Source organism: Drosophila elegans, unplaced genomic scaffold (assembly GCF_018152505.1).
Source record: "Drosophila elegans isolate 14027-0461.03 unplaced genomic scaffold, ASM1815250v1 contig_814, whole genome shotgun sequence".
Classification (NCBI taxonomy): Eukaryota; Metazoa; Arthropoda; class Insecta; order Diptera; family Drosophilidae; genus Drosophila; species Drosophila elegans.
Genome location: NW_024546167.1, coordinates 989,752 through 1,009,858, shown reverse-complemented (window position 1 = coordinate 1,009,858; position 20,107 = coordinate 989,752). Strand labels below are relative to the sequence as shown.

The following is a 20,107-nucleotide window of genomic DNA, read 5'->3' as shown; positions in this document are numbered from 1 at the left end:
TGCCTTATTACTCATTTTTAAATAAAAAATAGACCCAAATTTCGTTTAAGAAAATCTTTTAAAATATGAACAACGTTTAATATTATTATAAAAGTTTTCAATCAAAATAAACCTTGATTTCTAAAACCAGAAATGATGGAGTCAATAAGTTTGTCCCACAGAATTTAATGAATAATACATTATCATGAAAGGAAATAATCGGTAAATCCAAATAATCAGATAAACACAATGGACGAATCTTATAAAAAACGTAAAAAATACAAAAGTTAATTATTTCAAAGTAAATCACAGAAAGCGAAGATAGGGTCTCTTAAACATGCAAAAACCATTGGATATTCACAGGAGCTTATTGTCCATGATACATATAAACACGTCAATTAAGTGACATTTCCTTGCATTCTTGCCCACTTTTGTGCAGTTAATTGAAATGAATATTTGACCGACCGCAAACGAGTTTCCCGCAATGGAAATTGATTTTTTTGGATGGCATAACAGGGCTGGGGCCAGAGTCCTGTGTGCAGGGATAACAACACGATTGTAATTCCTTGATAATTTCAAAGGGCACGAAACAAGTGAGTGTGTGCAGCACTTTCAGGGTAAACATTTCAATATCGTGGCATTTCCATAATATCGATCCAAAGCTGGCAGCTGACGGCGTGTGGGTGCAGCTCTTTTATCTTTGGTCTGAAAAACGAAACAAATACCCATTATCCTTGTACTTGAACGACTGCAGCTAAGTGCAAGTAATTGAATCCTAAGGACGGGGTTCATTTTGCGAAACTGCGTCGTCTGCTGCCTTGATTGGATGTCTCTAACGACGATTTTATGAATCGAGAAAGTACATTTTTATACACTAAAGCCACAGGCAGGGTCAAGTTTGCATGGAGACAAAAAAAAAACTATCAAAAATGCTAGACAAAATCTATCATAAATGGTACATTCTGGTTAACTTGTTTACTTTCAGAATAATTATAACGATTTAATTATATACAAATTAAGAACACAGCCATTCAGAATAAGAATCTTAAACCGATGTTTCTCTCAGTGTAAGATGTTATAATGATAACGATTTGCAGAGCTCACAATGGCAAAATAATTTCGATTAGATTGCTGAATATAATTGAATTGGAAGCCGGGCAAAAAGAGGCGAATTGGTCTTAGGATGGGCACTCAATTTCTTAACTAAAAAATTAATAAAGTCCTTTTTATGACTTTTTTTTTGATCTAGAATATTGTGAATGTTCTAAGTACATAACCAAGCTGAGAAAAGTGTGAAAGAAACTTATCCTGCATTAACTAAATTTCATTAAGTGAATGTAATAACAAAAGAAACACTGCTTTCATTTTTTATTTTTATATGGTTCTGTTTAATATTAGTGTTACTTGTAATGCTAAACTATTATTAATAAAAACCTTTAGTAAGTCGAATAAGTCTCAAAAAACTTTGTTAAGTATGGATATAAAAAAACACCATTAAAAAAATAATTTTGAACTTAACAAACAATATCTATATTTAAAACTTTGATAAGGCATAAAGAAAATCCACAAAGTCATTTGCAAACAAACAAAAGCCCGTAAACGGAAAACCGCCAAAGTTTTGCCCCAAAGTTGCGAGCTGTAGAGCAGAAGCTATTGAAAGTAGTCCGTAGTCCGTAGTCTGTAGTCCTAGTTCAAGTTCATTAGGGCCGAATGTTGAGTGCGTGTGTGCGGCTTAAACTTTCAGCTGGAAAACATAGCAATAATAATAATAATAACGCCCAGCAACCCCCAAAGCTCTCTCGCCTCCGCCACCGGCTATTATGTAAGCCCCAAGCATTTCTCAAGGACACGCCGCAGGACGAACCAAAATAGCAAATCAGACAGCTCCTTCATCGCCATCTCCTCGACCATAGTTCATCAGACAGATCGAGGGCCACGGGATGCGGAGCACAACAATTTCATTACATATAATACATTTGCCATGACCATGGACGAAGGACAAAGGCCACTGCTACGCAGCATTACAGTAAATCAGGCAAAAAAAAAACCCAACCGAAATTCCATTTTCTTGGGGCGTGACAAGCGGACAATAGTTATGGCTTTGCCGCAACGGAATCGGAGCCAAAAACCTTATAATGCAAACTACTGTGAAGTCTATTTGCCAGAGTGCAAAGCACTTAAGTTCATTTGGTTCTTTTATAACTCGTAAATTATCATACTCTCTACTTCCATATAAACATTTAGAAATATAAAATTATATTGCAAAACAATAAAAAAATTGCTGATGAGCAGAGAATTTGATTTACGAATTCTTAAGATGAATAAATGGACGGCTTCACTCTTGCAAGTATTTTCTAGCATGTTTGAATGTATACAAATCAAGTATTTTCTCTTATTCTGTGAGTTACTTAAATCTTCTGTTTTAAAAGGAAATTTTTTAATAGTAAGTACAAATTTGGATTTCTTGATGGTTAAGTTTTATAGAAAATGTTATGTTGAAGACCAATATTTTTGAGAAAATAAATTGACTTAAAATTAAGAAAGTTGGAAAAGTTAGACTTAACTTTACTTATAATGCTGTATCCACAAGACGGAACACATTTATAACACATCAGAAACAACCATAACAAACAACGCGCTTGCGGTTGTTTTTGCATTATATAAAACTCCCCCTACCCACAAATACAGACAACATCACACACTCAACACACAAAAACAATGCTGAAAACGTAGCCTGCTTTTCAGAGCTGGATGCAGTTGTTATTGTTTTTGTTATTGTTAAGAGCTGCTGCAGCGACTGTGACGTAAAAATGGCCGCGGCATAGACAATTTGTTTTTGTTTAGCGTAGGCCGTTACCGTTACATGCGCAAAGGAGAGCCAAAAAACATCTGTTTGCCGATTTTTTGTAAGCGCGTGGGAGAGAAAGTAACCGTAAATGGGAGCGGGAGAAAGAGAGCGAGACCGCGAGAGAGTGATACTTTTTTTCCTGCACCTGATGACAGAATGTTTTTTTTTCCACGAACGATTTATGGCTTTTGGCAAAGTCAAACTCTGACGAAAAGGACAGACGAAAAATCGGTAAACATAATACCGAACTCCGTTATTATGCAATTGGTATATCAATAAAAAAAATACCTAAATCAGATTTCCCAATAATTATGTAAGACTTAATGAGACTTACCGTTATTTTGATAGACACGCCTAAGTTGAATTGTAATTGTTGTATTTCTTATCAACATCTTTCACCAGATTTTCCGTTTTTTTTCAGACATTTCGTATTTTGCGTTAAGACTTACGAATTTGTTTTACGATTTAGCACTATTTGAAATACACTAACACACACACAGCCCGGCCTTAATTTTATTTTAATTTTTCTGCAGGAGGAGGGCGGAGTAGGCGGCGGCTGCGACGTCGGCAGCGGCGGGGGCAGCGGCGTTTACAGCGAACGCTTCAGCACATTTAAGTTTTGCATCAGACTCGCCGTTTTCATGTAAACGGCAAATAATTTGATGTGATTCTTGTGGAAACTAGTGTACTTGCTGCTAAAGAACCGCCGCTGGCACATTTTCACTGCCGATTCGATGGACACGCGCTGATGACTGAATTTTCCTCACGACGCCAGCTTTTCCAGCCAGCAGGACATTCGCAAGACCTCATTTCGATTGCCGTCCGATAGGCGGGCTATCGAATCGAAAATTGAACTAGTCGGTGCACCGGAAAAAATTGTAACCTTATTATTTACCGTGTCATTTAATTTAATTTTAATATTATTACAATAATATATCGGCAGTGTTGGGGAGTACCTATATTTTTTATTACTGTTTACCTTCCCTACGACACATTTTTGTTCAAATTGTAAAATAGTAATCTAGATAATTTATGAGTAAATGCATATGAATTTTAACAATTTTCTTTCCAGATCTTTATTGTTCGTGGCTTAGTTCTATATTTAGGCGGGCTGTTCTTATATCTTGAATTTTCAACATAATTTAATGTTTATTGATCCACAAAGTTAACTCTCAAAAAATCATGTTTCCTAATCAAATCTAAATTCTATGGTTATCAGAGGGTCAGAAAACGACCGACATGCAGCTTAAACTAGGGTAGACCTGCAAATTTTTAAAGTGTGAAGAAAGTTACCATGAAAATAATCACAAACATTTTGTTCAATAACAAACAAAGTTTCTTTTATTTAATTTCATTCAAAATTAGCAGTTTCCAAGCAAAACTGTCCTGCAAACGGCTTACAATTTGTGCGCACATCCCCGAGACAAGCGATCAACGGATCAGAGAATATAAATTAAGTGACTCAACGATTAAGTACCCGAGCCTGTGGCGGCAGTGGTCAACCAAAGGAACATGAAAAAAATTCTTATAAAATATGGAAAGTACAGGGTGATAGAGCGAGAGAGAGAGAGAGAGAAAGAGAGAGAGCTGTGCGTCTTGGGATCCAGGGAATTGATCTCTAGGGTATGCCTAATGTACGAACTAAACGATAAGTATACAATAAAGTCTTTTATCAAAATCACAAAATCACAAAGCAGGAAATCAACGCAGGCCGAGATCGTTGAGTGGGCGACGGGTGATTGGGATTGGGATCACAGCTTGCAGAGGCAGAACAGCAGCGGTATGAAGGCCCCGATGGCGATGAAGACCGGCAACAGGATGGAGGAGTCGTCCATGGAGTACGGATTGGGCTGACGTGGCCCGCTATATGATCGCTTGGAGTCTGACGATTGCTGTGACAACTGATCGCTGCCCAGCTGATCATTGTGCTGCTGCTGATCGGCCACCTCATCCTCAAACTCCTCGTCGTCCAGATCCTCGTCATCCTCATCGATATCCTCCCGCTGGTTGCGCACCACCCGCTCCACCTGTCCTGGCTTCTGTTCGGCATTTTGCTTGCCCTCCGGCTTGATCCTTTCACTCGCCTCAGTGCCATGCAGTCGCGCGACTTGGCTCACATCTCCTTTGAGCAAGGCGAAGGCATTGATCTTGGGATTATCCAGGGCTCCCTTGATGAAGTCGAGTCGCAGGCGACCATTCCGCACATCGGATACCTCGCCCTCGTAGTTTAATCGACCATTGTTGATCTTGAAGTACACGATCTCGTCGTGGGCCGAGCCCCTGCCCACCTGGTTGTAGATGTCCAGTTGCCGGACGACCACGTGCTTTCGGTTGAGGAGCACATCGAATACTTTCTTCTGCGGCGCATCGAAGTAAACCTCACAGAACTTCATTATCAGGGCGTAATCTCCATCGCCATCGCTGGGTAAGTCATAGCCAAAGGTGGTGGTGTGATAGCGTTCGGTCCTGTAGAGCACCTCGTCCTGTTCCTGCACCCGGCCAATCATCAGCAGGTGTTTGCCGTAATCCGAAGCGATCCCAATGCCCTTCAAAGGATCCGCATCGTATTGGACGCCATTTAGATCGGTGTGCTCATCTCCGCCAGCGTTAACGGCGTATATGACTTTCAGGGGTTCGGCGGCTGAGGAGCTAGCGATTAGGATGAGTGCCAGGAGCAGGAACAGGGGCATCCAGGTCCTTTGACCACTTGCCCGCAAGCAGTCCCAGCAAAGCAGCCCCCTTTTCCATGCTACGTTGCACATGTCAGCAGTTTTTGTTTTGCCCCAGAATTCACTTTGCATTTTCCCCGTTCGGAGGACCTCTTTTCTGGCTTCTGAGTTTTCCGGAATTTGTCCTGGTCGAAGTCCCGTCGCCTAACTAGCTAAAGTGATTCTAGCTCGCTTAAGGGGCCGCAATAAATCCATCAACAAATTTATTTCTATACAGAGCGTACAGGGCTGCAACGATGGGTTCTCAACTGAAGGAACCAGTGAACCGCGGAACTGGTTCTTGGAGCTGGTATTTCTGGAGCTCCGATATTTTTTGTAATTATTTGTTTTTATTTTTCTTCGAAAATTAAAAATACATTGAGGTATTGAAATAAAAACAAATTTTCTTTTCATAAGAAATTTATGTCTTAAAAACTTATATATGTACAACAATTTTACTATTATATACCTGGTTAAAATCTCTAATTGGTATATTTCAGTATTTTTCATTCAACATACAGAATATTTTGGCGCCCAATAGCCGGTCACACTGACCTACACGTGCATTGATGTGATTAAGATTTACTGCGAAAATAGCCCACGAAAAGTGGTTTAAAACGCGTAAATTGAGTAAAAGTTAATTCTGCAGGCAGTGCCGCAGCACTGAGGATTACCAGAGCACCGATTCCACAAAAGGACAGTCATGTATTTCGACGACGAGGACCGATTGGAGCTGCAGATTCTGGCAGGCGGCAACATCGTGGAACATGCGCCCGTCTTCTCGCCCGATGGAAGGTTAGTGCTCCTCTAATACCATGCAGAACTATATGGTTAACCGCGATTCCTATCCGCCAGATTTATGTTCGTGCGATGCCAGACAAATGTACAGGTGTATGCAACAAGTACGGGTGAACTTACCCGAGTTCTGGACGATGCCACGGCGCCATTGATCAGCTTGGAGTTGGACCTCAAGCAACCGGAACTCTTGATCGGTTGTACAAGCACGGGGGAGCTGGTCCGCTGGAATTGGCGGGCGGGAGTGCTCAAGAAAACAGTGGCCTTAAAGCTAGACTCTGGCGACACCACTGTCTTAACATGCCACCTGATGAACCTCTATAAAGGTGGCGACACAGCCTGCGCCTTTGTGACCACAAAGAGGAAAAGTGGCGACCAGGTCAATTGGTTTGTGGTCAACACGAATACGGGTGAAAAGATTGAAGTCAACTGCGGCCTCAAGCTAAAGTGAGTAACCACCTCAGATATCCCTTTCCAAAACCATATTATCTCAAGATACCAAGATAACATCTTTCTAAACTGTGGAAACTTTAATTTCAAATATTGTTTTAACAAATTTCTAAACATTATAAATACTGCTCAATTTGTTATTATACAACTATAAATGTTTTTTTAGAATATGTCCTTAAAATTATTTGAAGAATAAGAACACAGAATTTTCAATAATGTTAAATGATTAAATATGTTAAAGGTTTTGTAGAGTAGTTTTGATATTTCAAATACCTGTTGCTGACTTGCTTACCCTACAAAATTGAAGGGTATAGTTAAAGGTTGAGTTTGAGTTAAAATAATTTAAAACCGCTTTTTAAGTTTAAAAATCCATATCTAATGTATGTTTAATTTCAACAGAGTTCGTACTCCCCTGGTGGACGTGGGAAAGGGTGAGTTCAAGTACATAGTCCTGGCTCAGGGCTTCTACATCTATTTTGTGAATTATGTTACGTGGAAATTCTGTCGCTATAAGAACTTTCTTAAGCAAACCGTCACCTGTGTACGGATGAGTCCCTGCGAAATGGTGGCGGCCATCGGTGATTCCAATGGCAAGATTTACCTTTGGCGGGATTTTGAGCAAAAGGAAACGATGACCAGCACGCTGTTCCATTGGCATTACATGGAGGTGACCAGTCTGGCATTTTCGCCCTCAGGCGCAAGCATCTATAGCGGCGGACATGAGACCGTCCTGGTGAAATGGCCCATAGCCACGCCCGAAAATCGCACGTACTTGCCCAGAATGTCCAATGTAATCCGACACATTGTGGTCAGCAATGACAATGAGACTGTCTTGGTTTGCACGGAGGATAATGCGATTATACTGATAACTGGCAGCAGTTGCCAAATAAAATCCACTGTCCAGCATTTTACATACGAGACCAAGAATAAGACGGGCTTGGGCAAGTTCCCCGTGGGCTTGCGCTTGAATCCAAGAACCAATACACTAGTGCTGAATGGCAGATCTGGACACTTGCAGTTCTATTCGGCCTACACCAAGAGTATGCTGTATAATGTGAGTTGTTATTGAAATGCTGGATTTACTTGTATTTTAAATTGAAATTTGCATTCCCTTGTAGCTACGCGTGGTGGACACTAATTTCCGTAGTGAGGAGGACAATCATATTATCTACAATACTCGTATAACACGAGCTGCCTTTAATATCAATTGGATGGCAACTGGAGAGGTGTACAATGATATGGAGACTTTTGCCGAAGTGCGTCTCAAATTCTGGCAATACAATGAAAAGTTGCAGAGGTAAGTTTGAAAGTAATATAATATTTTTTTAAAGTAATATAATTTTATACTTTCCTGCAGTTACATTCTAAACACGGAGATAGATCTGCCACATGAGCATGGTTTTAAGGACATTATCTTCTCCAATCAGTTCCAGGTGGACAATCTGCGCTGTGCCACAGCTGGTGAGGATAACGTTATAAAGGTGTGGGGCCTCACAGACTCCGAAAACATCTACAAGCGTGGATCAATGTGGTGTTGCCTGGCGCAAACAAGCTATCGAAATCTGCCCATTGGCTCCCTGTGCTTCTCACAGGATGGCTCTCTGTTGGCCGTGGGTTACGGCAATATTTTGGCGCTTTACGATGCAAGGAATCCGCGGCTGCCCCTTCAAACACTGAGCTGTCCACCCGGCCTAGATGGTGTAATATCCAAAGCTCAGTTGAGATTGGCCCAGACGCCATTGAATGGAGCTAGGAAAGAACTTACACAGCAAAGGCAGCAATTGTGGGCTTTGTTAAAGACCCTGCTGAATAGCAACGATGAGAAGTTGATTAATCAGGCCAAGGACTTAATAGTGGGTCCTCCAGCCAAAGCAAAGCTCATGAATCAGCCGGAAAATGCCAGCAAGGAGTCAGTGTTTAGGTACATAATGAAAATGCCCGAACTGGGCTTGCATCAGAAATTGCAACTGCTGCGACGCTTTGGGGTCGAATGTTCCGTCCCGCAGGCCCATCGAAATCGGTTGATGGAGCATCTTCAGCAAAGGGCGCAGATTCCTCAAGCTACGAGGTTGAGACTACGCAAACTGGACGCCCGATTGCATCGGCTGCACACGCGACATCGTTACAAAGCCAAACAGCGACTAAGTCATTTGACTAGGCGGCGGCAGAACTTCGAGGATTTGGTGCCGCAGGATGTGATGAACCTGTTCAGCGTCCTCAAGATCGATGAGAGCAGTAAACCGAGAAAGGAGGATGCTAAAAAAAAATCAATGCTGGATGAGAGCAGCAAAGGCACGCCAAAAGTGAAGAGAATTCCAGCAAAGGCAGCTCCGTTGCAGGGATTGGCGCAAATTTCACAAGTGCAATTTGGAGCCGGCGATCAGGCTCATCTGGTGGCAGTCTGCACCGAATCAAGGGTTCTCATCTGGAACCTACTGACGCTGCGACTGCAGGCAGGTCTGAAACTATCCGTTCGTCAGCTGGCCTTTGATCCGCTCACCAATCTAATGGCTGTCATTACGAAAAATGATGAACGTGAGTCTATTTGGAATATCAATTAACCATTGACCCGTTTATTAATTTGCATTACTTGTTGCATCCTTTAGTGCACGTCTTCCAGCCGAATGTTCCGCTGCCCCTTTATCAGCGCAGTAATCTGCCCAAAACGTATGGTTTGGCCTGGTTGCCGAGGAGACAACCCAAGCAGAGCTCCATCAACGTGGACTGGCAGGCGCAGTCCACGCTGTTGATGCTCACCCATTCGCAGGAGATTGCATACCTGGCGCCACCGGGTCAGAGTCCATCGGATGATGCGCCAGCGCCGATCAGTTTTGCTCAGTCCGCTGCCACGGAAAATCTGCTGAAGCACGCGACATTCGGCATTCATGCGACCAAGCAGCAGCAGGCTTCCACTGAATCCCCGGAGAAGAGTGGCCCTCTAATCGTGGGACGAGGAGAACACAGTGCCGTCAATGCGGTGAGTTTAATTTATACTACTTATTAGCATTTTAAATAATAATCTCTAAGTTTGCACTACACTTCGTTTAACATTATTTAAACATAATTTATTCTCATAATCAATTCATTCGATTCGATTATTATTCCCAATGAATTTACCCAATTTCAAACACAAATGATTCAGGATTTGGAAATGAGAAATTTCGTTTATAAAATTTGTTTTATTGAATTCTTACAAATCTATGAAGTACAATTGGTTAGACTTAACATTAGATTAGAAATTCTATGATAAATGGTATTATATATTTGATTTAGCTTTGGTCTGGTTTAGAAATCCTTTAAAAATGTTTGTAATTTATCTTGTTGCTCAGTCGTTTTGAGTATTGACGATGATTGTCTGTGGGCCGAATACTATTTCTTCTTTCGCTTGAGGACATCGCCCAAACGCGGCGCCGTAGGGACTCGCAAATGGCGACAACGTCGCATCATCAGGACATCGTGCTTGAAGTAGCGCAGACAATGCCATTGAGGGACTTTGGGCATCAGTTGTTGGTGCTGAAAATTTGATTATTATAGGGATTAAACTACAGGAGTCAAAACACCATTTAAATAAATTGCCTCCTAATAATACGAACAAAATCTTTTCAAATGTATACTTGTAAATATTCTGTGCAATATATTTCTATATGGTCTACAAAAGGAGTTTAGAGTTCAGGATATATTTTTTCAAGACTCTGACGTCGCTTTACTTTGACCTGAGTCGTCACTATATTTTTTGTCCCTTTTGCTTTTTAGTTTTTCTGTTCTTTTGTGTTTTCTGTCTGCGCCCAACTGGCGTTCAACTCAATTTGAATAATTTCCATTGAGATTTATAACGCTGTTTTCTCGAAGTGGGTTTTATTTTTGGACCCGCCATTCAATTGTGCCTTCGCTTAGGATTTATGTAAATCACGTGAGTTATAGCAGCCTAGCAACTGAACAATCTGCTTTAGGGATTTTGGGATAGGTCTGCTCGGAACATAAATTCATCGAGTTGGATATGTATTATCACATGATACCTTACTCATGTTAAACGATGAGAAGCCGAAAAAATATTATAATGGACGGCTTGGCAATCAGCTGAACTTGACTCCGCCAATTTGGGGGTATTCCTTTCCAAAGATAATTCCAGTAATCAGTTGTTATTTTTACAATTAATTAATTACTTTGTTTATTCTATCAAGGGTCAAGTTGATAAGGGAATAGGATCCATATGGAATATTATATAAACTGCTGTCGCCTATAGGAAATCTCGGTGATCTTGGAAATGAAACATTTGCTTCCCATCTATATTTAGTTGAAAAGATTAATAACACACGCCGCAAAAGTGTGCGACAAACAAATTTTGTTATTTTCCAGACTAAATGGCAAATGGTTGGGGTTATTGTTGTTTTTAAAATGACTGGCTCTACTCTTATGCCTTAACTTTGCCAAGATCAGTATTTTGTATAAATATCTTAGGAACTTATATTTTTATATTGATGTTTAATTTGTTTCTGGAAAATTCTTATTCCTATATATTTGCATACCTTCTGAAGGAGAATTCAATTTTCTAAATGTTAAAAAGATTAAAATTAAAATTAAATTAAATTAAAATTGATAGATATTAATAAATATCAGAACCTATTTAATCCAAGTGCTCTAAATCCTAAAATTTGGATGAACTAGTTTTTAAAATTGAATAAATGGGATATGGTTATATCTTATTTTTAAAAAATTTTCCCTTGCTTTGAAAGTGGGTGGTAGACGTTATGTGTATGACTGCTCTTCCTATATGCAACTTTGATGGGTTTTCTTCCCCCGTTGTTTTTAATTCAAAAGCAATCTTTTAATTAAGAGTGCACTTTGTTTTTCTCGCGATTCTTAACGCCCACTTTTAATTAGCGAGTTTGCACTTCCTGCATATTGCAGCTGGGGCAGCCATTTTATTTTGGAATGCGAATGAAGTCATTGCCCCAAATTCGTGCCCCCTGCTGTACTCCTTTTTCACTTGACACACGGCACATGGCACATGCCACATGCCACATGCCCCATTGCCCCCTGCCATCCACTCACCTCATTCACAATTGGCACAGGTCCAGCTTTTGCCCAAGTAAAGAATGCAAGGCATAGCATGGAAATGACGGCAACAAAGTTGGGCCACATTTTCCAATTTTCCGTATCCGGGTGAGGAGGAGGAAGAGTTACACGCCTCTGCACTGCACTCTGCACCGTTCCAAATGCTGTTTGTTTTCGTTTTTGTTTAATTCGTAAATCGCTCGTAAATCGTTTAATCTGGATTTTGGCACTTTTTGTCAGTTGCAGGAGAGGATGAACTTTTGTCCGCCTTTATTTCCGTAAACTTTAGCGGCTCGCGCTTCCGGCTCTCTTCTTTCCGGCTAACGGTTGTTGCTGCGGAACACAACGGTAAAGTGTTGAGCTGTCGCCGCGGCTCTCGTCAATTTATACTCGCAGCTCCGGACTTCGGCTCCGGAATTCCACTTCGGCACTGGCTTCGGCTTCGTTTTGTTATGATTGTGGGTTGAGCTCGCTCTTTTCTGCTCTTTGCTCCGATGACTTGTGCACTTGCCAATGCCCATTGTGAACGGACAACTGGGGCTGGTGCAAGAGCACCGCTGCACAGTGGGGTAGGGTGGTAGAAATCCTAACAGAACATGAAGTTTTCTTATTTGAAGGGTTTAATTCTTAATATCTTATTTTAAAAATTTTGGTTTTGGGCTATCGAAATTCGATGAGTTATCCCTTATTTAGCATCCTTTAAAAACACAACCCAACCCAAAGACATGAGTGGAAAATAAAATTTTTGAAGAAATAAAAAATGATTCTGTAACTTTAAGATCATCAAAGTAGTAAATTATATTATACCTTTTCTGATGAAATAAAAAAAACTAAATCAATTTTTTAAATCTCAGCTTTCAAAATTAAATATATTATATAAATATTATTATATTATAAATATTTTTTAAAAAATAAATATTGATTGTAAAGAAATATAATCACTAAAGAACAAAAAAAAATATATTTTCTAAACATCTAACCATTGTTGATAGCATTTTAAATTCGTTTTTAGTTATAACTTAAAATGTTCTTTTAAATTTATATTAAAAAAGTAGAAACAAAATTTAACAACATTATTGTTTCCAATCATTTTGAAATATGACAAAATTTCTGTGTAGCCTCTAAAAGCTTTTTTGTCAAGTTACTGATTATTAACACCACTGTGCCCAGAATTGAACTCACCCCTCATTTCTCCCTTAAGCCATTGTCCCCTGAATTTATTGTTTATGCGTGTAGCAAGCAATTTTCATTGCGTGCTTGTGACACTTTAGTTTTTCCCGATAATATTCGATTATGTTCGTCCAATAATTAAGATCGCTTTGTTTGACGTTGTAAATTTTTGCGACTCTGTTGCTACGTGCAATTTTGTATTTGGCGTAATTACTTACGCCAATTACCGTATTCTTTGAGAATTTATACTAGTTTTAGTCGGTTGCTGAAAATGAACTCAATTCTCGGTTCAGTCTTATCGCTAGTGAATCAGTTTGAGTCATCAGTGAGTGTCTTTTCCTGGGAAAAACAATAATATTTTGCAACTAACCACTTAAGGAATTGACAGACATGTTTGCACTTGGATTGTTTTTGCCAATTTCGTTTAGTATGCATCAAAATGGATCAACAATATCCACAGGCGGCAAGCGCATGCGCGAAGGTTAATAGTCACACGGTATTCGGCGCATTTAAAAGACGCTCAGCAATGACAAAACAGAAAACCGAAAAATAATAATGTGATTACCATTGTCCAGCGCTGAACTTGAACCACAATCTCGACACCCAAAAAAATGCAAATATTATCAACTACAGACGCATCTTAATAGTGTTGGGGTTATAGCTTTTTTAAAGCTAGGCTTATTTGAAAATTTATTGAACCATAAAAAACTATGAAAAAGCTATTTCAACTTTTCAAAATTGTTGTAACTTTCTTTTGACTTCTTTCCTAAATGAATAAGTAAAAGGTAAATTTGTCGCTTTAAAGCTTAAACCGGTTTAAAATTTTATTGTATTTTTATATATAGTTTGTTAAACTTTAATGCACTTTAAACCGTTAAAACAAGTGGCTCAACGAAACCAAGTAAGAGCTTATAAAAATTAAAATTTACAATGGACAATTTCAAAATAGCGTTGTAACTTATTACAATATATCCAGTAAAACTTGATTTAAAAATATGCTTCTTTTTAGTATTTACCTTGATACATTTGATTGTTTATTGTTTTTCCTTGGCAACTAAAAAATCCATTTACAAAAAAAAACATTTTATATTGTTTGAATCTGGCTATCTTTGGACCCAAAAAAAATCGGTCATCTCTACCACTTCTAACACAGTTTTTGAACTTCAGCAAGGTCAATGCCAATTAATATTTAATTTCGGTATTACAGTTTGTCAATCTTTCCGCCCACACGATGCCCGCCATGAGCCTGATTTGTAGCGAATTCGTCAAATCTCTAGTGACACAGGCAGACTCAACCTCGAGGCATTTATCGAAATCCGGAGAAGATGCCCCACTGACCAACGGAGGCTCCGTCAATGGCAATGGACTGTTGCACGGGCACAGTGATGATGAGCTGGAGAATGAAGAGCTGGCGGAGGAAGGCGAGGCGACGGGAAGCACTTTGGACACCCGGAAAACGCTCCTGGAGCAGAATGAAAAGCTGGACGATCTGCTACCCGAAGGGGAAACTGACCAGCAGACGTTGGATAATCGATTAAAAACCATCACGTCGCTGAGAACCAAACTAAAGTTATAAATGTAAAAAAAACCTATTAGTTGTTCTTAAAAAGTTTGATTAATTCTTCTATTTTTGTATAAGACAAAGAAAATAAAAGTCATAATGCAATAAATAAGTTTTTTGACAGTTAAAAGGAAACTACAGAAATATTTAATTAGATTTTTAAGGAAGGGGAAAACATATTTTATAATTTTTAATTTTAAAGCAACTTAAAAAACTCACTTATACATTTTTTTACTTTGATCTTTACTTACCAACACATGGAATTTATAAAATCATAGTTCTTAGTTTGGTTCCTATACTAATGACTGAATTTTATTTTTATAATGTTTACAGTAGATAAATGATAGTAAAATATTTATTAAGTTAAAAGAATCGCCGGCGTGGTATCAAACCGGCATGGGACAACACATTGTAGATTTCCATACGTGGGATTTTCTCAGCTTGGCGATCTAAAACCTAGAGGAAAATTTTACTATATTAAGCTTTAATGGCAAATTATTGATACACTGTTAAAAAATAGTATAGTAATAAGTAATATCTGGTAATTGAGTCATACATTTTATTTTGAATTAAATGCAGTGCGGAAAATATTGCATTTAAAGTAAGTAAAGTAAATTGCCATATTTTTGTAAATGCTTTTAATTTAAGTTTAATATGGTTTTAATTTAAATTAAATATTTCAGATATTAAAATCGGTTTCTAAAATAGTCCTTAAAAAACAATTTAATATATATTATTATATATAGTAACTAAAAAGCACAATGGATGCAAATCAAACCGAGAAATAATTTATTTGAGTATGAAATACTTGTATTTAATAGTTTATTTGTATCGATGTATCATATTTTTCTTTATATAAGTATATTTCTATAGTTGCGCTTTCTATAAGGTGGATGACTTTGTATATATTTTCTTAACTTTTGTGTAAGCTAAATCTTCACACTATATACTGATACTGTTGTGGAACTCACCACCTCCTCGCCGGGTCCAAACCAACTGGATCTGGCCAGGGCGTCCCTCACCCTGGGAGTATTATAGAAGGGATTCTGGAACTGCTGGGGGAGGGTCTTCTCCCAGGCGGCGTTCTCCACCACCGCAATGTGCTGCAGATTCCTCTGGGGTCTGGCTTCGGTTGTTATGGCTAGGGCCACCATTGCCACAATCAACGCTGACCAGATGAAACGACCGGGCAGGAGGCACCTTGAATGACAGAGGAGAAGAAGATCACGCCTCGTTGAGTTCGGCTGACGGACAGATTCCACTTGCTCGGCTTAAGGTGTATTATCATGATGATCATTACATAATTGTGGCGTGCATATAATATTACAAGTTTCCGCCTGTCACGCACACACACGCATCCCCGGTCCCCCATCCCCCATCCCCGCAATCCAGTCCACGCCTAAATGACCGCTTTTCACTCTCGGGAGCCCGGGACAACTTGTTGGCCAAGTCAGCTGACTGGGGGACAGTGCTGGCAATTTGGCTTAATATCTGACAGTCAAACATCCATAAAACGAACTTTAGGTCATTTAAAATTTAGCATATATGAAATAACTTCTATCAATGAAATAAAATTGATTCAAATTGTTGTCATTTAAAGCGGAAAATTTTTTCACTTTTTGGGTATTAACTATTCACCCGCAAAAAAAAATTTTTTTTCTTAAATTAAACGTTCTTAAAATACGACAAAATGTTTAAAATTCTCTTTAAACCCAATTTATTACTTACAAATTTAATTTGTTAAACCTTCTAAAGGTTTTTCAGTTTATAAGCTTTGTTTAGGATATTTTCCTGGCAACACTGACTTCGAGCACTGGGAGTTTCTATTTGTCTGCCGTGGCAAAACTCGGTTGTCATGTGACTGCCATTTCCTAGATGTCGCGTGCTGCGGGCAGAAAAACTATGCTGCATATATATTTTCCAGCGTCATGCGTCTGCTGCTTGGCTTGAGCGGCCCACTTTGGCTGCAAAAAGATCCCTGATCTTTGCTTTTAATTGGATAACCGGCAGTGACGACCACTAGCCGCTTGTTTCTGGCCGGTGATGTAAGTTTTGGACTTGATATTGCCACTTGCGGCACTGGCGGCACTTGCGCTTTCGCAGTTTGGCTTCGAGTCAGAGGCAGCCTTGCCGCCCTTCGGTCAACCTGCAAACTCATGGTTTGCCGTTGGTTAATGGCAATTTATATGGCCAAAAGATCGCCAAAGCCGGGCTGGATAATGTGTATTTTATACAGTCAGAGAGGAGAGGGGATATTGTATGATGCAACTTCAAACTCGGGGTAGCAATTTTATAAATGTATGATAGTCCTTAAAAAGACTACTTAAGGTTTCCATGCTGTTTTGACTGATATACTTGCATTTTTTATTTTTGAATTTTAATTCTTTAATTTTTTACAAAGATTTTTAAATATACTTAATTCAATTGTATATCAAAGATCTATAAATTGTAATTATAAATATTATGGAAATTGTAAAAAAAATAGTTTTAACGAATTAACTTCTTGATAAAAACTGTTGAATTTGCAATAACAATTTATAAAATATAAAAATTTAAATTAAAATGGAATTATTTCAATGGTATGTTGGTATGATCTTTTCTTTTTATTATTATTTTAAATTTTATTTTAGATTTTATTCCAAACATTTTTAAGTTAGACTGTTGCTAGGACAATTAGCTTGGAATTTATTATTATTTTATCGACATTTAAAACAATTTTTGATTCCTCTGTAACATAAATGTATGTGCATTGTTTATCGAAAGTTAAGAAATAATAATAATATCTTTCATAGATCTTTCAGTTTATTGACCCATCCATTTGGGCGTTTTGATGGGTATCCGTAGGACCTCTTTTAATTTGAAACTTATTATTTCATTGGAAATCGACATTTGATTATATTTGCATTATTTTTTATAAAAAAAAAACATGTGATTTCTTATCACTTATGAGACTTTATAGATTTCTTCCCTTGATTTTTCAGTTCAGTGACCCACCCATTTGGGTGTTTTGAGTGGTATCCCCAAGACCACCGCGATCACAACCAAATGATGTCCCATGACTCGTTGGCTGCATTTCGCCTTCGGTTGCTATCCAAGCCGTCTTACCGGCCACCTTATGCAATTCTGGCGCTTTTGCGCATGCGAAAAGACCGCAGCCTTCCCAGTCAAAAATGTGTTGGCATTTTCAGGTTTTCATGCTTATTTTGTATACCAAGCCAGGCAATTGTTGCTGGGACGACGACTACTACGGTTACTTACTTGCGATCTGCAACCGCGAGTCTTGTTGTTGGGTCTGATTAGGTCAATGGAATCCAATTGGCGTCAACGTCGCGTCGCTGCAGTTTCGCTTTTTTACAGCCATATATATATATATATATATATATGTATGTATATATATGCATAAACATATAGTACGACGCTCCATTCCATTCCATTCCAGCATTCCCAATTTGGGTCATGTGTTTAATTGACAAAGATTGACGTATTGTGTATGATTGTTATGCTACGACATCCACAAATTTGTTTATACTATTTTGCATACAATGAGGAAATATGCTAACGCATCTGTTATATTTTTTTATTTTTCTCGATTGAGTGGGATCAAAAAACTGGATCTGAAAATTAGGTTGAATCGCTACCGTTATTGGGTGAAAGGTCACAGGAACCTTGGACACGAAAACTGGAGCCGAAAAAAATAACAGAGATGATAAAAACCCGGTTCGCACTTAACGCTCATTACAAGTTAAGCCGGCAAGTGAAGCAAGTGATCGTTAATTTTCGAAAGTGTGAACTTTTTAAACCGTTTCAAGGTTGCCGTCCCGTCTTTGAGGATGGTGCACATTTAATTTCCATGAAGGTTTTAATTAAAACTCTTGTACTACAAGTTATTCTTTGTAATAGTTGGAGACCGTTTTGCAATATGACTATTCAAAAAATTTTAAGCCATTGTTATGGTGGCTTTATTTTGACTAAGACTTTGAGAAAGGCAAGAGTTTGTTTTTAAAAATATTTTTAATGCTTTTAATTATTTAGAATTTTCTTAGATGTAAATATTATAAAAATTGTCTCAAAAAGCAAGTTCTGTAAATATTCACAGAAATTCCAAAATTTAATTATATACAAAAAAGAAATACTAATACATTTTATAATATTGAACTATATTTTAGTTCAATTTTGTTTAGTTTTCTTATTGACGAAGGGGAAAACTTTTATCCTCGATGTTTTACTACCGTAATATATTTTATTGTGAAATTCACTTGAAATTATATTAGTATTCAATAATGCCCAATTAAAAATTTCACAACATTTGCCACTAAAAAAACTATGTCAGCTTTTTTGATCACGTATGTACGTACCACTAAAAGGTAACTCCCCTTTTCGCCCCCAACACACCCACTCTCAACTGCCACGCCCCTTTTCAACGTTTGTGGTCAATATTGATATGCGGTCATTGTGGATCATATTTATTAGCCAAATGGCGTAAGTGGGCAAAGCATTTGGCATTTGTTTTTGGGTCTGCAGGGGGGTTAATTGAAAATACTGGACGGCATGACAATCGTAACAGTTTTTTTTTCGGTCATTGCATTATTGTTATTATTTTTTTTAAGGTTTATTGTGGCTGGTTTTCATGAATTCGGTTTGGTTTTTAGCAACGCTTTTTTCTTGGACATTTTTGGGCATTTGTTAAAAAAACGTGACCGTTAAACTAAATTATGTGTTGAGTACACCCGTCGTTGAATTTTTCATTTTTGTACATTTTATGCTCGTCAGTCAATGTTACCGACTTTACTCTATTGTTGTAGTTGCTGTTGCTCTTGTGATAGGTCAAGTTGTTTATGGTTTTTCTTTTTAATTTTTGTTGTGGTACGAATAGTTTTTGTCACATTTTTTCTTGACTCTTTGGGTGACAACCGCATCGAATTTGTAATTTATGCTGCTTTTTTCATGCTTAAAGATTATGCAATTTTTTGAATTAAGATTTTCCTTAAAAATTATGCAAAACAATCTGTTTTTTTTTCTTTAGCACAAATTAAAAATTATTAATTTAACTTAACAGGCATATAATATAAATGTTTCACATATAAGCATTATTAAAATTTGTATTTTATATTAAGCTATATGATATATTGTTTTAATTATCGTTTGTTTTAATTAATTTGGTAAGAGGTTTTAGTTTAAAGTCTTCTTATTATTTATCACCAAGTAACAACAAACTTATTTTAATAAAATTAACTCAATAGGCACTTTTTAACTTTTATTACTTATTAAAAATTTACACAAAAATTTGTATAAATTTGTTAAAACACAATGATTAAAACTCACATTTTGTAGGTCTGTTAAAACTGGATTAAAGTATTTGGAAAAATAATTGAGTTTATATTATGGTTAAGGATCGAAAAGATTGTTTAGATTTTTAAATAGCCGCTAACAGTTGTTGATTTGAACGCGGCAAATTGGCAACTGAATTTAAGTTTGAGTTAACCAACAGACACAGACTGGCCAAAGCCGAAGATCCGATCGGTTGGCAGGTTTTGGACAAAA

At 38.0% G+C, this 20,107-nt stretch overlaps 5 protein-coding genes across 5 annotated transcripts; 1 reads left to right on the top strand and 4 right to left on the bottom strand.

The window, feature by feature from the left end:
* Positions 1–3,416: 3,416 nt before the first annotated feature.
* LOC121467874 lies at positions 3,417–3,627 on the bottom strand. Its single transcript, XM_041710480.1, has one exon. The coding sequence runs from the start codon at positions 3,543–3,545 to the stop codon at positions 3,417–3,419; it is 129 nt and encodes a 42-aa protein (XP_041566414.1). The 5' UTR covers positions 3,546–3,627.
* Positions 3,628–4,140: 513 nt separating this feature from the next.
* LOC108142095 (malectin) lies at positions 4,141–5,804 on the bottom strand. The gene has a single exon (XM_017265790.2). The coding sequence runs from the start codon at positions 5,626–5,628 to the stop codon at positions 4,579–4,581; it is 1,050 nt and encodes a 349-aa protein (XP_017121279.1). The 5' UTR covers positions 5,629–5,804; the 3' UTR covers positions 4,141–4,578.
* Positions 5,805–6,081: 277 nt separating this feature from the next.
* LOC108141974 (WD repeat-containing protein 75) lies at positions 6,082–14,643 on the top strand. The gene is made up of 7 exons (XM_017265626.2): positions 6,082–6,330; positions 6,391–6,777; positions 7,180–7,834; positions 7,899–8,077; positions 8,138–9,315; positions 9,387–9,757; positions 14,213–14,643. Exons 1-7 carry the CDS (start codon positions 6,239–6,241, stop codon positions 14,579–14,581), a joined length of 3,231 nt encoding a protein of 1,076 aa, XP_017121115.1. The 5' UTR covers positions 6,082–6,238; the 3' UTR covers positions 14,582–14,643.
* Positions 9,940–12,155, bottom strand: LOC108141976. Its single transcript, XM_017265628.2, has 2 exons — positions 11,833–12,155; positions 9,940–10,293 (listed from the first exon to the last, which is right to left on the bottom strand). Exons 1-2 carry the CDS (start codon positions 11,920–11,922, stop codon positions 10,150–10,152), a joined length of 234 nt encoding a protein of 77 aa, XP_017121117.1. The 5' UTR covers positions 11,923–12,155; the 3' UTR covers positions 9,940–10,149.
* A 208-nt stretch (positions 14,644–14,851) lies between the features above and the next one.
* On the bottom strand, positions 14,852–20,042 carry LOC108141691. The gene is made up of 3 exons (XM_017265171.2): positions 19,889–20,042; positions 15,538–15,766; positions 14,852–15,022 (listed from the first exon to the last, which is right to left on the bottom strand). Coding segments are annotated over exons 1-3 (324 nt in total). The 5' UTR covers positions 19,891–20,042; the 3' UTR covers positions 14,852–14,929.
* Positions 20,043–20,107: the final 65 nt, after the last annotated feature.